The sequence below is a fragment of the Streptopelia decaocto genome (genome assembly GCF_964273445.1).
Source record: "Streptopelia decaocto genome assembly, chromosome: 23".
NCBI lineage: Eukaryota > Metazoa > Chordata > Aves > Columbiformes > Columbidae > Streptopelia > Streptopelia decaocto.
Genome location: NC_138678.1, coordinates 1,128,971 through 1,144,879, shown reverse-complemented (window position 1 = coordinate 1,144,879; position 15,909 = coordinate 1,128,971). Strand labels below are relative to the sequence as shown.

At 56.0% G+C, this 15,909-nt stretch overlaps 1 protein-coding gene across 1 annotated transcript; it reads left to right on the top strand.

Annotated features, from left to right (window-relative positions):
• Positions 1-485: 485 nt before the first annotated feature.
• SELENON (selenoprotein N) lies at positions 486-15,340 on the top strand. Its single transcript, XM_082071612.1, has 12 exons — positions 486-630; positions 4,076-4,193; positions 4,952-5,082; positions 5,513-5,725; positions 6,605-6,729; positions 7,491-7,628; positions 8,629-8,710; positions 9,627-9,815; positions 10,849-10,954; positions 11,565-11,677; positions 12,287-12,388; positions 12,751-15,340. Exons 1-12 carry the CDS (start codon positions 523-525, stop codon positions 12,919-12,921), a joined length of 1,596 nt encoding a protein of 531 aa, XP_081927738.1. The 5' UTR covers positions 486-522; the 3' UTR covers positions 12,922-15,340.
• Positions 15,341-15,909: the final 569 nt, after the last annotated feature.

Below are 15,909 nucleotides of genomic sequence, written 5' to 3'. Positions count from 1 at the left end.
ATGCTGATATACAAGTTAATTTAGGGGGAAATGTAGCCAAAGTACCAGGAATCCATACTGATAAGGGGAAGGGTGTTGTATGCAAACTGCGGCAGGTCGGGTGGTCTGTAAACCTGCAGTACCAACCACTGTGGAACAGGGAGGGGAATTACGGCCGGGGTTTGGGGGAAATAAGGGGCTTTTTGCCCTATTCTGTGTGCCGTAATTAAAATACGCTTTGCTGAGAGATCCTGCCTGGGCCTATTATATTTGCAAAATAACTGTTTCTTAGAAATTGAAGGGCAAAAAGGCTTTTTCTCCTCGCATGGAGGTTTCTGCGGGGCCGGGAGCGGGGAGAGCGGCCGAACGCAGGCGAGAAGCCCCGGCCGCGCCCTCTCCCCGCTCCGGGCCCCCGGGCGGACTCGCCCGGCCCCGGCCCCGGCCCCGGCCCCTCCTCGGCGGCGCTGCCCGCCTGGCGCCTCCCCCGGCCGCGCGGCCATGGCGGAGCGGCGGCGCTGAGCGGGCGGCGCGGAACCGGCGCTCATGGCGGGGCCCGGCGCGGCCCCTCCGCGCCTGGCTCTGGCCGTGGCCGCGCTGGCAGCGCTGGTCGCCGTCAAGTATTACCGGGATGGCGAGGCGGCCCGGCAGCAGGTAACGGGGACGGGCGGGAGGCGGCGGGAGGGGAGGAGGAGCGGGGGGGAGGTGCTGAGGCCGCGCTGCCCCGCGCGGAGGGAGGGAGCGAGGAAATGGCGGGTTCGCGCCGCTCTGGGGCCGGGGCGGCGGAGGGAGCTGAGGGGATCACCGGGGAGGAGCGGAGACCAGCGGACAACGGGAACCGCCGTGTGTCGGTGGCCCGAGGGGAGTGCTGGAGAGAGTCCAGCGCAGGGCAGCAAAGATGATGGAGTGGAGCATCTCCCGTGTGAGGAAAGGCTGAGGGAGCTGGGGCTCTGGAGCTGGACAAGAGGAGACTGAGGGGGGACTCATTCCTGGGGATCAAGATGGAAAGGGGGAGTGTCAGGAGGATGGAGCCAGGCTCTTCTGGTGACAACCAGTGACAGGACAAGGGGCAATGGGTGCAAACTGGAACACAGGAGGTTCCACTTGGATATGAGAAGAAACTTGTTGGGGTGAGGGTGGCAGAGCCTGGCCCAGGCTGCCCAGGGGGTTGTGGAGTCTCCTTCTGTGCAGACATTCCAACCCGCCTGGACACCTTCCTGTGTAACCTCATCTGGGTGTTCCTGCTCCATGGGGGGATTGCACTGGATGAGCTTTCCAGGGCCCTTCAACCCCTGACATTCTGGGATTCTGTGACCATTGTGGCTGAGGTGGCCACGGCGTGAGGTGGTGACCACCAGGCTGAGGGGACTGCCAGGTATTGGTGGCCATTGGGGCTGAGGTGGCCACAGGGCTTGAGGCAGCCGCTGCTGGGTTGAGGGAACCATCACACATTGGTGGCCACAATCTTTGAGGTGGCCACTGCCAGGCTAAGGGGAGCACCAGGTGTTGGTGGCTACTGGGGTTGAGGTGGCTGTTGGTGGGCTGCCAGGTACCGGTGGCCACTGGGGTTGAGGTGGCCGCTGCTGTGCTGAGGGGACCATTACACAGTGGTGGCCACAGGCTTTGAGTTCGCCATTGGGTTTGAGGTGGCTGCTGGTGGCTGAGGTGGCCACTGGATTTGAGGTGGCCACTGCAGGGTTCAGGAGACCACCACACATAAGTGGCCCCAGCCTTTGAGGTGGCCACTGCCAGCCTGAGGGGAGCAGCAGGTATTGGTGGCTACTGTGCCTGAGGTGGCTGTGGCCAGGCCGAGGTGACCGCCAGGCAGCAGTGGCAACCAGGGTTGAGGTGACTCCCTGTTTTTGGTGTCCACTGGTGGTTGAGGTGGCCACTGGCTTTGAGGAGGCTGAGGAGACCACCACACACAGGTGGCCAGTGGAGCTGAGGTGGCCGTGGCCAGACTGAGGTGACCGCCGGGCGTTGGTGGCCACTGGAGTTGAGGTGGCCATGGGGCTGAGGCTTTTTTTTCAGGTTTGTTTCATTTTCAGACTAGAAATTAAAGTCTGGTGTGCCTTGACCGAAGAGTGGAGAACGTGAGCTGAAAAACGGGAAAGGGTTTTTTTTTCAGGGCTGTTGTTGTGTTTCGATGTTTTAAATTGGGCTGATTTACATTGGTTTTGGTTGTAATCCGAACAATTCAATGCCTGCTCTGTGCTCAGAACACGTGTCTGTTAAACATCGTTCTCTCCTGGCCCTTCACGTGCACCCTCGAACACCTCCAAAGGTTTGCGGAAAAGACTTTTTGATTTTTCTATAGCAAAAATAGGAGTGTTTTTAAAGGACGCCTCTTCTCTTTGTCTCTTTTTGCGTTGCAAAAAGGGGGAAAATGGCTCAAAGCAGTGAATTAGAAGAGTTCTGGCAGGGGCAGAAGGTTCGGGACCTGCCCCAAGCCGGAGGGTTTGTCTTTCCTGGGCAAACCGGCAGCAGCCCAAGGGCTTTATTTTGCCTTTGTCTTGCTCAAAACATATGTCTTGCCTCTCTCCGTGGAAATGTTTATTGAGCTGAACAACCCACAAGCAGGTGGGAGAAGAAAACTCTTTGTGAAAACCACGACTCTCCTCCCCTACAAAACGAGACCAAAATAAGCTCAGTCTCACTCCTCTGCCGCAAACGGGAACTTTGTCTTTCTTATAAGCCCAGATTGGAAAGGAAAAACCCACAAGCTCTGAGGAGCTTCCTGTAACATGAACATTATCAGAAAGCGAAAGGCCAAGCCCTGACATGTCTCTCTCCTTTTAAACATCATTTTCATCGGCCCTTTTGGCCGAGTGCAGCAGGACTAACGTCCAACACCAGGCTCTTGTGTTCCCCCGCTTGCGTTCTGGTTTAGACGCAGCCACCGACGTTCTGCTCCATGTGTGGGGTGGAACCAGTTCCCTTTCAGCAGTTTTAGCCCCAGGAACACGGGCAGCCTGGAGCAGATTGTCCTGTGCGCAGGTCAATAACCATCTCGCCCGTTCCTTTTTTCAGCTGTGTAGTTGCTCCACGCTCCCCTCTCGGCTTTTCCTCAGCCTCCAGATCCCCGGGTTTCATTCCAGGATCTTTATTCCTGTCTCTCTCGGTCCCGAAGCCGCCCTGGAGGGCTCTGAAGTGCTTTTGCTGCTGCAGTTGACGGGAGCGAAGCCTTCCAGGCGGCATTAGTGCTGCTTCAGGCTGGCAGGCAACAGATGGAAAATAAACTAGTTCAGGAGCTCTGGGGATGGTAACGGTGCTGCAGGCAATGGAGAATAAACACGATTAAACAGCAGAACACAGAGTATTTATCCGCGCAGCTTTAGGCTCCTGCGGGGGCGGCGGGGGAGCGGCCCCGGGTGACGGGGCGCCGGGGACCTCCTTGTCTGGTTTGCTCTATGTCTCTCTTTTTCTTGGAGCTCTTCTCCTTGTCCAAGTTGTTCCCTTTCCCTTCAGCGCCGAGTGGAAGCGACTGGAAGCATCCAGAGCCTTTCTGGGGCTGCTCCGAGGGAGATGTTGCGTTTGGGTGTGTTTTCCACTGGGTGATCTCCCGTGGGCTTTGAGAAACTGAGGCACGGGGCGGCTGGGATCCTGCAGAGGTCTCTGGGGAACACCGTGGGGCTTGCGGCTCGGTCCTTTTCTGCAGAGTTACAAGGGCTCAGCTCATTTCCCTTGTGTTTCTGTAATGTGGGTGAGCACGTATTTGACTGCCTTTGTTTCGCTGTCACTTGATTACAGAACCCACCATCTCCAGGTGCTCTGAATATCTGCAGGTTTAGGACCAACTATCTGGAAAACGTTGGGATTTTTTTCTGACAAAAGACTTTGAGGCCGACTCTGAGCAAAATGATTCAGTCTGAATCACTCAACCAGATGCGGTTTTAATATGCTCATGCCAACAGTTCCTGGACACCGATCCATGTTGTAAATAGCACAACATCCTGCCAAGGGGCGTTAATCTTTCCATTTGACGGCTGTGTTTGTGTGCTGGGAAGAATGCAAATTAACTCTGAAGCCGAGAGGGGCCGGAGTGAATCTCTGCAAGAGGGTGGGATGAAATCTCACTTGTTTCCTCTCCCCAAACCAGGAGCTGGCCCTGAAGTCCTTGGGAAGCGAGGGGCTGTTTCTCTTCTCGTCCCTGGACACCAACAACGATCTGTACCTCAGTCCAGAAGAGTTCAAGCCGATCGCTGAGAAGCTGACGGGTAGGTATCCCCCTTGCACAGCTCTCACTGCGCAGACGGAGCAAAAGCCACACGGAACGCACTCAAAAGTTTTTATTCGTGCCTTTATTTTTTTGTGGGTGCTGTTTTCCGTCTTACTTACATGCAAAGAGGCTGATAAGCTCCACACGTTTCTGAAAAAGCTTAAGCACTAGACATCCCTTTCACAAAGGAGAGTTTTCACACGAGGGAAGATCCCATTGCTGGACTAGCAAAGCACATCAGTTACTTTGTGCGGAGCTTAAAGGGGATTTGGGACGGGTGAATGCAACCAACGCCGCTCAGCCCAGGCTACGCCAAAACTATTAGCGAGCTCAGCGCTTCATTCACACAATCCTGCGGCTGCAGCCGCCCCTCTCAGACACCAACCGCGAGACATCGTGTTTGGAGACGTATCAGCGCGTAGCGAATGTCTCTTGGTGCCAAGCAGGAAGAAGCGTGGCGATGATAATATACAGGACAGCTTATGGTATGGTCGAAACACAGACAGTTGTTTGCTTGTGCTGGAATGAGTTGGCTAAAGCGTGTTCTGATCCCTCAGCTGCTACAAAAGGGCTCCCCTTGAATTCGTGCAGCCCAACTGCTCTCTGGGGCTGGCCTGAGTGCTGCACACAATGGAGGGACAGCTGGGAACCTCCCGCTGCTCCTGGATTTGCCAGGAGAAATGTGTAATCACTTCATAATTGCTTAAAAGGGGAGGGAGGAGAAACAGCTGCTCAGATTCCTCTCCCTTTGTCTAGGGGTCGCTCCCGTCTCGGATTTCGAAGAGGAGGAGACGCCCGATCCAAGCGGGGAGACGTTGTCCGTTGTGGCTAAATTCCAGCCCTTGGTCATGGAAACAATGACCAAGAGCAAGGATGGTTTCTTGGGAGTAGGTATCACGCAGGATGCGTATGGCCAGAAGTTCTGGTGTAAACACATTCTACAGGCTGGTGGCATCAGCTGGAATAAGCGCTGGCGTGTCGGGAGGGGGAGGTGGTCTCGCCGGAGCCCCTGGGATTTGCTTTGACGAGGAAACTCGCCGCTTGCTGCAGCGTCCCGTTGTTTTCAGCGCACGCAGCAGCGCTGTGCCCCAGTTAACACGCTTCTGCGCAACCTGGAGCACACGCTAGAGGTGGCTCTGCTGGAGCCACGTCCAGCAGTGGTGTTACGTGGTCTGTTCCCCCCTCTCCCCTTTCCTATTACTCACATAATCAAAAGCTGCAGAGCTGTTTGGCGGTGGTAGGAACGCTGACATCCATCAGCGTTACTGTGTGTTTGGAAAGTCCGCTCTAGGCTCTGGTGTTGTCTTTTTCTCCCAGATTTCTCATGTCGCTCTGTCTGGGCTGCGGAACTGGACGGCCCCGGCAGCCCCGATGAGCACAATGCTGGCCAGGCAGTTCAAAGCATTTCTCCCTCCAAAGAACAAACTGGAGCTCGGGGATCCCTGGTGGATAATTCCCAGTGAACTCAACATCTTCACTGGGTATCTTTCCAACAACAGGTTTTACCCTCCGCCTCCCAAGGGTAAAGAGGTGAGATATGAATCTTAATTTCTATATATGTGAGAGGTAGTTTGTATAATCATTCTGCCCTGGAGCCCGGGTGAGTCAGAGACGTCCCTAGAGCAGACAAGCTGTTGCATTTTGTCTCCCTGGTCTTTCTAAGGGAGCAAAAAGGCTGTATCATCCAGCCAGGTGCATTGTCTCCTAAACTGGAGATAAAAGGCAGTATCCTAGAGCCAGGTGCATTGTCTCCGAAACTGGAGATAAGAGGCTGTATCATACAGCCAGGCGCACCAGCTCCCAAACTGGAGATAAAAGCAAGAGCAGGTGAAAGCTCTGGGTGTCTGTCGTGGCCACATGAGCCTGATTTGAGTAACCTCATCTTGCTTCATTTAAGCATTTGGGTTTTTAGGCTGGTCTTCACCAAGTCCTGCCCAGAGGTGAGTGTTTCATTGGCAAGCGAAACGCTGCGTCTCCGTGGTTTGTGAAGCCCGGGGTGTCCACGGCCCTCCCCGGGGTGTGGGGTGGGTGTTAGCGATCGCACAGTTGATACACCCTCGCAGCCTGGCGCGTTTATTGATCCCAAATCCACTCTTTCACAGTCTTAAGCAGTATTGATGGAGGCAGCCTCGTAGATCAGTTTACCGTACTCAGACATTCACCTGACGGGGATGATGGAAGCTTGCAAACAGTGGGAATAGCATAAAAAGCATGGAAGATGGATTTATTTTTAAAAGCAATCTCTTGCTTTATCTCCTTGGTTTGTGGCTGGGGAGGTCTCTGAGCTGATTTGGAAGTCATAGCAGTTCTCTTCCCTCCCGACTCGGCGGAGGGTTACGTAGGAGCTGCAGCTGACCTGCAGTGGAGGAACCGTTCTCATTTTTGCTCTCTTAACAATTCTTTCCCTAGATCATAATCCACAAGCTTTTGAGCATGTTCCACCCACGGCCCTTCGTCAAAACGCGCTTTGCTCCGCAGGGCGCGGTGGCCTGTATCCAGGCCATCAGCACCTTCTACTACACCATCGCCTTCAGGTGAGGTTTGGGGTGTTCAGGGTGGGGGGCGTGGGGACACTTGTGACTTTGTTCCGTGTCCCCGGGGAGCGGAGAAGCTGCTGTGAGCCTGTGGCTGAGGGTGTGGGTGTCGTTTCACGTGCAGTTGTGCGCCCAAGCAAGATGAGATGTGTCCTGGCTGGGAGGGAGGCGAAGCCCTTGGGAGGAGAGGGTGGTTCACAGCCAGCTCTTGCCTGTGTGTGACACTTTGGTGACACTGAGAGGCCACCAGACCTGTTGCCCAGGCGCAGCGCAGCAGCCGTTCTCCATCGCTATCCCTGGTTGAAAGGGGACGGTCTGATGAGCGAGAAATTGGTTAGTTTTTGTTTAATTAGGGGATGAAGTGCCTTTGCAAGAGGGAGAGTCTGGAGAATTGTTCTCTTCTTTTATTGGGAGTATTATGCACTTTGCATTTGCCTGATCAAGTGGAAAGGAGGTTGAAGGGCTCTTGGTCTGTTTCCACATTTCAAGGAGTGATAATTTAATTCATCCTTCCTGGGTGGACACTTACTGCCCAGTTCTAAAAAGCATCGACACTGGAGATGATCCTGACCCAGAGGATCTGCTCCAGTCTTTTATCCTTTTCATTGTGTGACCCAAAAAGCTTTTTGAACTGAACCTCTGCCCCAATTGAGCTTCATCATTTGTGGTGCCTGGAGATGACTTCTGCCCGCCGTCATCTGCAATGCGGGATTCGTTCTCTCCTCCCGGCGCTGCAGCTGACGGCTCCTTTCTCACTGCAGAATCCACGCTGAGTTCCAGCTGAACGAACCGCCGCGCTTCCCGTTCTGGTTTTCCCCAGGCCAGTTCACAGGTCACATCATCCTCTCCAAGGATTCCTCCCACGTCCGAGAGTTTAAGCTCTTCGTCCCTAACAACAGGTACAGCCGCTTCTCCCTTCCTGGGTGCCGAACAGACTTGAGGACTGTTGTAAATGAAGCCCAGGGAATGCAGGGGCTCTGCCATCCTGTTCTTTGCAAGAGTGGGGCTGTGCTGGTGGCTTTTTTTATGTGAGGATGTAGGTGCAGTGACAGCCCTGTCCCTTGCGGTGTCTGGGCATCCTGGCCCATGCAGGGAAGGCAGATCTGCAGCCTCAGTTCTGTTTGCTTATCTCTTTTCCCCACACATCCTTCCCTGCCAGGGGTCACCACAGTCACCGTGTCCTCAATTCTCTACCTACACTTGCTCCCTGAACTGGTTCTGATGCAATTTTTCAGGAATAGCTGTTTATCAACAGGTCTGGGGCATCCGGCAACCCCAGTGCCAGTTCAGCAAAGCCTGGTGCTCCTGCTTCAACATACGTTTTGCTCTATGTCTCACCAGTTAAGTTCTGTGTGCACAGCGTTGCCTGGGCTCCGTCCTGCTCTCCAGCAAACCGCTGGAAGCATTTCAGGGGAAAGAAGCTTCAAATCTCTTTGCCCATGACGGCTGGAGTGAAAATGCTATTATAACATTACCCTGGCGACTCAGCCCCTGCAGCTCTGTCAGCACATTTGTTACAGCAAGCAGACACTTCGGCCCTGCCAGCGACTCCTTACAAAAGCATTTGGCTTCCAAAAAAACACTTTTAAAAGTTAAGCAGGATCAGAACGTGCAAGTGAAGTCCTGGGAAGGGAGGGGGAGCAAAGACACTTCCCCCTTCCTTTTACAGAGCTCAGAGGTGACGCTGCGTTTGCCCAGAGTGGTGGGTGGGTGCCTGGGCCACGATCCAGCAAGAATCTGGTGTTTGTGGTCTTGTGCGGTCAGCACAGTTGGTCTCCAAGGATCCGGAGGCTTCAGTGCTGACCCTGCGAGGGGAGGGCTGGATGTTCCCCTTTGTTCGGGGTTTCCATGCTCAGCTTCAGCCTGGGGGATTCTGACCATGGCGGGGTCACCTTGCAGGTCTCTGAACGTGGACATGGAGTGGCTGTACGGGGCGAGCGAGAGCAGCAACATGGAAGTGGACATCGGATACCTGCCCCAGGTGCGTAGTCGCTCTCAGCAGCATCTCACAGGGATTTACGCTGGGTAACCTCAGTAATCCCCATCCGTTAGAGCTTTCTCTCGAAAGCTTCGATATAACAAGATAACCTCTGGCTGCATATTGTCCATGTACATCCTCTGCAGCAGCGTGCCTCCCTACTGCCCGTTCTTGGGATATCTTTGTTTCTCCCTCTGTGTGGGTTGAATCATAAGTTCCTGGAATCCTGGGACTTTTTCCATTTTTAAAAAGTTGGTGGTGGGGGGAGATTCAGGGCCGAACGCAGGCCCTGAGCCCACAGGGCTGTGTCAACAACAGTCCATCTGCATTTAGAAACTGCGTGAGGTTGTATTTTTATTTTGTGGTAATCGCAGCTCTTAGGACAGGAAACATAAGTCAGGATTTTGAATGCCTGAATTTAACAGTCCGATTCTCTCCTCAACTAGATCCGCGTTTCTTTTTAATTGCCGAAAGTCAGGAAAAGAGACTTAGAAAACAACATCAGATGTAGCAGAACGGGATGGACAGGGAAGCTCCTGAGCAGCTTTCCCTCTTGCACCCTCTTGTGGGAGCCGGGGCTGTGAAAGGGCCGTGCTGGCGGTTGGAGCAAGAGCTCCCAACTCGCCCTGCGGGTCCAAAGCGTTTTGAGGGTTTGATGTCCCAGGGTCAGAAATCTCTGCTGGGATGGTGGGAACGCAGAGTGAACAGGTCTCGTGCATCGCACAGTCAGACAAGATAACTGAAGGAAATGAAGTTGGTATTCCCCAGTAAAACACACCTGCAACTGGTAACATGCAGCTCCAGGAGACAATAGATCAAGCTGTATCTTTGTTAGAAGGTGCACAGTCTTATTTTGGAGCACAGAAGAAGCAGGAGCGGGATGTCTGCAGTGTCCAACTCTCAGCCTGTTCTCCTGCAGATGGAGCTGGAGTCGACGGGGCCTTCAGTCCCCTCTGTGATCCACGACGAGAACGGGAACGTGATCGACAGCCGGGATCCCTCGGGGGAGCCCATTCAGTTCGTGTTCGAAGAGATAACCTGGCAGCGGGAAATCCCCTGGGCAGAGGCCGCGCGGAGGCTGGAGGTGGCCATGTATCCCTTCAAGAAGGTGAGGGAGCCGCAGGCTCCTCCCCGGCGCCTTGTGTAGGGCAGGTCAGGTCCAGCCGAGACATCCAGCAGAAACCAAAGGCCACAACCTGACCAGAGCGGTGTGAGGGTCTCCCAGCCCAGCGCGTGCGGTTTGATGGGATTCCAGTTCCCAGATGAGCTGCACAGCGTCACCGAAAGACCGTTTGGGGTCACACAGCAGCTGGGGCAGCAGCAGAGCCTGGATGTCGTGTGTCCCAGGCTTGTATTGTACATGTCAGCTCATCTTTCCCTCCTTTATCAGCAGCTGCCGACGCGATTTCTGAGCGAAGCGGGTAATCGCGCTGCTCACAAATGGTTTTCCTCTGGCGTTACTTTTGCAGCGTTTGTACCTTTGGACCGAGCTTTCCTTATCAGCAGGAAACACACAATCCGCCTGTGCCTCTGCGTCCCGCGGCGAGACACAGATTTATAGCATCGGGTGACCCAAACTATTTAACATGCCGGTAGCCTGTGGAGCAGATGGCCACTGCCTGTCACTGCTTCCTTGGCCGAAGGGACACGTTTCAATGGCAGCCTCATTGTGCCTGAGCTTACAAATGTCCCTTTGAGCTGCCAAGATGTTAATAAAGTTCCCTTCCTTTGAGCGGTTGGATCAGTCTCTGTGCAGGGTCCCTCACAGCCAGTTTTTAGGCCGTTTTGGTGAGATTTTGTAGTAAATATCTGCAGGCCAGATTTGCGTGGCTGCCGCAGTGCGTTTGCGGGCAGCGTGCCCGCACTTGTGCAGATGCTCTCTGCAGCGTGTGAGGATGGGGCTCTGCAGGGGCCTCTAACAGCCCGTGTGCTGCGAGGAGCTCACAACAGTCTCACCGGGAGATGAAGACGTCCCTGGGGGTTGCATCGCGGTTGCCACTTGCTTTAATCTGCAGGAGCTACTGCAGAATCAACTCTGTGCGTCACCCGTGGGATGTGGCGGGTCTGGCTCCTCCAGGCCCTGCTCGTGTTTGAGACGCGCTGTTCTGCGTCTGTTTCTCACGCCGTCTCTCTCCCTCCAGGTCTCCTATCTTCCCTTCACACAAGCTTTCGAGAGAGCGGAAGCGGAGAAGAAGCTGGTGCACTCCATCCTGCTGTGGGGCGCCCTGGACGACCAGTCCTGCTGAGGTGAGGATCGATGTGCCCGGCGTGGCCGCACCTGCAATATTGTGTCCAGTTGTGGCCCCTCAGTTCCAGCAGGACAGGGAACTGCTGGAGAGAGTCCAGCGCAGCCACCAAGATGCTGGAGGGAGTGGAGCATCTCCCGTGTGAGGAAAGGCTGAGGGAGCTGGGGCTCTGGAGCTGGACAAGAGGAGACTGAGGGGGGACTCATTCCTGGGGATCAATATGGAAAGGGGGAGTGTCAGGAGGATGGAGCCAGGCTCTTCTGGGTGACAACCAGGGACAGGACAAGGGGCAATGGGTGCAAACTGGAACACAGGAGGTTCCACTTGAATATGAGAAGGAACTTCTTCATGGTGAGGGTGGCAGAGCCTGGCCCAGGCTGCCCAGGGAGGTTGTGGAGTCTCCTCTCTGCAGACATTCCAACCCGCCTGGACACCTTCCTGTGTAACCTCATCTGGGTGTTCCTGCCCCATGGGGGGATTGCACTGGATGAGCTTTCGTGGTCCCTTCCAACCCCTGACATTCTGGGATTCTGTGAGCCAGTGGCATCAAACGTGACAACAGGCAGTTCAGGAAACAGGGCAAACCGCTGTCTGTCTCTCTCCTGCGCCAGGTTCAGGGCGAACTCTCCGGGAGACTGTCCTGGAAAGTTCGCCCATCCTCGCCCTGCTGAACGAGAGCTTTGTGAGCAGCTGGTCGCTGGTCAAGGAGCTGGAGGAGCTGCAGGTGAGTGTCACAGGCGCTTGGAACAGGGTTCCAGCGGGAGAGCGGGGGCTCACACCTGTGCCAGAGGGGGATGTCATGGACCTGAAATCCCTCCGTGTCCTGGCGATCGCAGGGGCCAAGCGAACACCAGCTGAGAAAACGGCACCGTGACCCCTTCGCTCTGTCACGGTGCCAGTATTAACAGCTAAACCAGGCGCTTCGCCGCGCGGTCGCTCTGCCCAAGGCCGTTTGGGCCGTCAGCAAACTGACTTCTCCATAACGCGGGAGCAGCCAAGTGCCATCTGAACCCTGAGTGTCCGGTTGCACTTTTCCCCACTGAGGAGCCCGTGTCTGGTCCTGCGGTGTCAGCTGGGGACTCTGGCAGAGCTGGGATGGGGCTGCGTGTGCTGGGAACTGCCAGAGATGGGGGATTTTATTGTTTGGGGAGAAAATTACAGCTGAAAAGTGAGGGGGAGACTGAAGGGGAACAGTAAAGCAGATGGTGAGAATGGAACCAGTAACCACCGCGCTGCGAAGCCGCTGTTCCCTCCCTCCTGCGTCGGGTGTGCTCCTCCGCCGTTCTGCTGGTTTTGGGGTGTTCACACGCGTTTCTTTGGGTTCTCCTTACAGAGCAACAGCGAGAACGAGTTCTACAGCAAGCTGGCTGCCCTGCACCTGGAGAAATACACCTTCCCTGTGGAGATGATCATCTGCCTCCCCAACGGCACGGTGGTACGTCCTCCCCGCAGATGGTGACACGCGTGGCCGCTCCCCCTGCGCCCCCCGGCTCCCTCGGGGTGCTCTGGTCCTGGGGTGCTGCGGCAGCTCTACCAAGAAACGTGAAATAAATGTCTGTTTGAATTCAGAGACAAACCAACAGCAGCGAGGGGTCAGGGGTCCTGGGGGAAGAAACAGCCCGTTGTTTTTCACACGTTTCTCTGGCTGTAAAACACAAACCTGAATCCCTGATGCTGAATTGAGAGATTCATTAAAAGTTGTTAGAATCTTGTCACCTGTGTCCTGGATAGAGGCCGAGGCAGCGCATGGGGAATTGTTCTGGCCCTTATGGTCTCCTCATCTGTTTTCTTGCCCAGGTTCACCATATCAACGCCAACTACTTCCTGGACATCACTTCTATGAAGCCTGAAGATGTTGAAAGCAGCATCTTTAGTTTTTCAAGCAATTTTGAAGACCCTTCCACTGCAACGTACCTCCAGTTCCTGAAGGAAGGACTGCAAAGGGCAAAACCCTACCTGCAGACCTAAAACCAGAGGCACCCGAATGCCCCGCAGAGATGGCCAAAGACTTCAGAGATCTATTTTGATTACAGAAACCCTTCCTTATCTTCACGGCAGACGCTGATGTTGAGACGCAGACAGTCCCAGAACTGGGGTTTTGCTCAGGATGTTGCTTTAATCCCAGTTTCAAGCGATACCAGTTTACGTAACCCGCCCGTTTGAGTTCAGGCAGATTTTTACAGACATGACAATATGTGAATCTATAAACGCTCTCGGTGCACACGCCTCGGTTCGCCACTCGCCCTCGTCTTTTTCCAGCTCCTCCTGCTCAGACTCGGTGGTGAAACTCTTGTCACAGCTGCACCGAGCGTCACCGGACACCCTGGATCTGAAGGACTGGCCTGTGTGGAATCACGGGGAGCAGCTTCACCCTTAGGACCGATCGATCGCGGTGAGCGCCTGTGCCCGCGGGCCAAGGCGCAGGATCCAGCGCGGGGGACGCTCTGAGCTGCCCAGGGCTCGGGTGCCACCTCCTCACGGTGGCATTTGTTGACAGTGTGACCATAGGAGGTTCAAACCGGCGGCCTGAGCTCCAGAGCCCTCACAGCACCCTGGGCGAGCGGTTCGTGGTCGTTCAGGTTCTTCGTGTCTGAGGGAGGCGCTGAGGTTGGCACAGTGGAATTAGGAACGGGGACGAGGGCGCGAGGGGTTTGGTGCCGCTCAGAGAGCTCAGGCCGGGGTTAACTCGGGGGACGAGGGCCCAGAGCCCCGCCAGCCCCGCGGTGCAGAACCAGCGCGCTCCAGGCCACGGCACCGGGCAGCATCCCCCCTTTGTTCTCCCAGCACCTCCTCGGAGCTGCTGAAACGCTCCGTCCCTGTTGGCTTCGAGCTTCCCGGTCACACGGAACGATGAACCGCGACAAAGTTCCCTTTGGGAACGGGAGGTTCAGCGTGAGCTGCCTGAGAACGGAGCAGATCCAAACGGCAGCGGGAGGGAAGACGTTTTCAGGAAAGTTTTCCAAAGGTTGTTCAGGCAGAAGCCACCGGCCCTTCTGCAGCCGCCCTGAGCAGCAGCTCCTGCCCTGTGCCAGCGCCGGCCACAGGGCAGCGTGATTTGGAGAGGGAAAGGCTCAACGAAACGGGTTTTAAAGCATATTCCTGTCGATAGCGAGGAGACAAAGCATCTTCACTAGGCGGCTGCAGCCAGCTGTGGCTGGTGATGCTTTTTCTGCTCTCTGAAGCACAATTTTGTTGGACCAAATCAAATGATGGGGAAAAGCCTTTTACTTGGAAGGGGTATTTTCATTCCTGGGCTCCTGGGAGGAACCCGGGGGTGGCGATGCCCCCGTCCCCACCCCAGCCTGGCCCCGTGGCTGGAGCCTGAGCTTAGCTGGACCAGCACCGCTTCACTAATTGCTCTCAGGAGATTAATTACCCCTGGGATGTCTCTCAGTATCGGCTTTATAACTATGCATTAGCTCTGCACTTTCCCCGCGCTGCGAGGGCCCCGCGGCAGCGACGGGCTCAGCTCTGGCACTGCGGGAGGCGCCAGAACCTGCGGGCAGCGGTTGAGACCGAGCTCCTGTCGCACCGGTGGCCTTGTCCCTTCAGGGACTTTGTTCCCGTCCCTCGTGGGGTTTGTCCCGGGCGGATGGCGGCAGAGAGTGAGCGTCGCCTTCCAGGCTCCTCGGGCAGCTCAGCTCCAGCCCTTCTGCCTTTTTAAAGCTTCACTCGAGTTGTTTTTGCTGCAGCCCCTCGCTGGGGGGCTCTGGATGTTGAAGCGATGTCTGTCAGTCATGCCAGGATGGAAAGTTCCTTCCCCTCGTCCTTCCCTTCGTTTTCCTCCCCTGGGTTCGCAGCAGCAGCTCTGCAGGTTCATTGCTTTCTGTCTCAGGCTTTGGGGAGCAGCGGTTGGTGCTGTGTGATCTGCAGTCGGAGCTCCCGGCAGCGCCGGCTCGGGGGGCCCGTCCCGCGCCCAGCGGGGCTCCCACAGAACATCGGGGGCCCTGAAAATCCCTTCTCTTTGTTTTTCGGGTCTCAGCCCCTGCCCGGAGGCGCCTCCCGTGAGCCCAGGGCTGGGGGGTTTGAGCAGAACCACAACAGCCCCCTGGATCTGGGGGGTCCAGGAGAACCCACCTCTGCCCCTGGTTACCCCATTAACGGCAAAGCTCATTGACCCGCCGCGGGCTCTGGAAGAGCCTGGTGAAGCGTTTACTCACGGGTGCCAAGCTCTTTGTCTCCTCTTTGTAACTTTACTCAGATTTTCCACCAGGTTTGTGGTGCCGGGGGGGGCAGGTGCTGCTCCCCCCCACCCCCCGGTGCTGTGTGACGCTCTGGTCCCAAACCCATCGGGCCAGGGCTGATGTTGGTCACCGAGGGGCGGGGGGAGCGGGTGGATCAGCCCCGCGCGGGTCGGTGCTGTAGCTGCATCGGTAAAACCGTCCCTGGAACCGGCTCGGCCTCCTCAGTGTTCACCGCCGAGGGGGGGACGGGGAGGGTTGGGGAGGGGGCGGGAAGCGCTCGGTGTGGAATTGTGTCCAGCTGTGGCCCCTCAGTTCCAGCAGGACAGGGAACATATAACAAGGGTGAGTGTAGAGTCCTGCATCTGGGCAGGAACAACCCCAGGTTCCAGTATAAGTTGGGAATGACCTATTAGAGAGCAGCGTAGGGGAAAGGGACCTGGGGGTCCTGGGGACAGCAGGGTGACCATGAGCCAGCACTGGGCCCTTGTGGCCAGGAAGCCAATGGTACCTGGGGTGGGTTAGAAGGGGGTGGTCAGTAGGTCAGAGAGGTTCTCCTGCCCCTCTGCTCTGCCCTGGGGAGACCACACCTGGAATATTGTGTCCAGCTGTGGCCCCTCAGTTCCAGCAGGACAGGGAACTGCTGGAGAGAGTCCAGCGCAGCCACCAAGATGCTGCAGGGAGTGGAGCATCTCCCGTGTGAGGAAAGGCTGAGGGAGCTGGGGCTCTGGAGCTGGACAAGAGGAGACTGAGGGGGGACTCATTCCTGGGGATC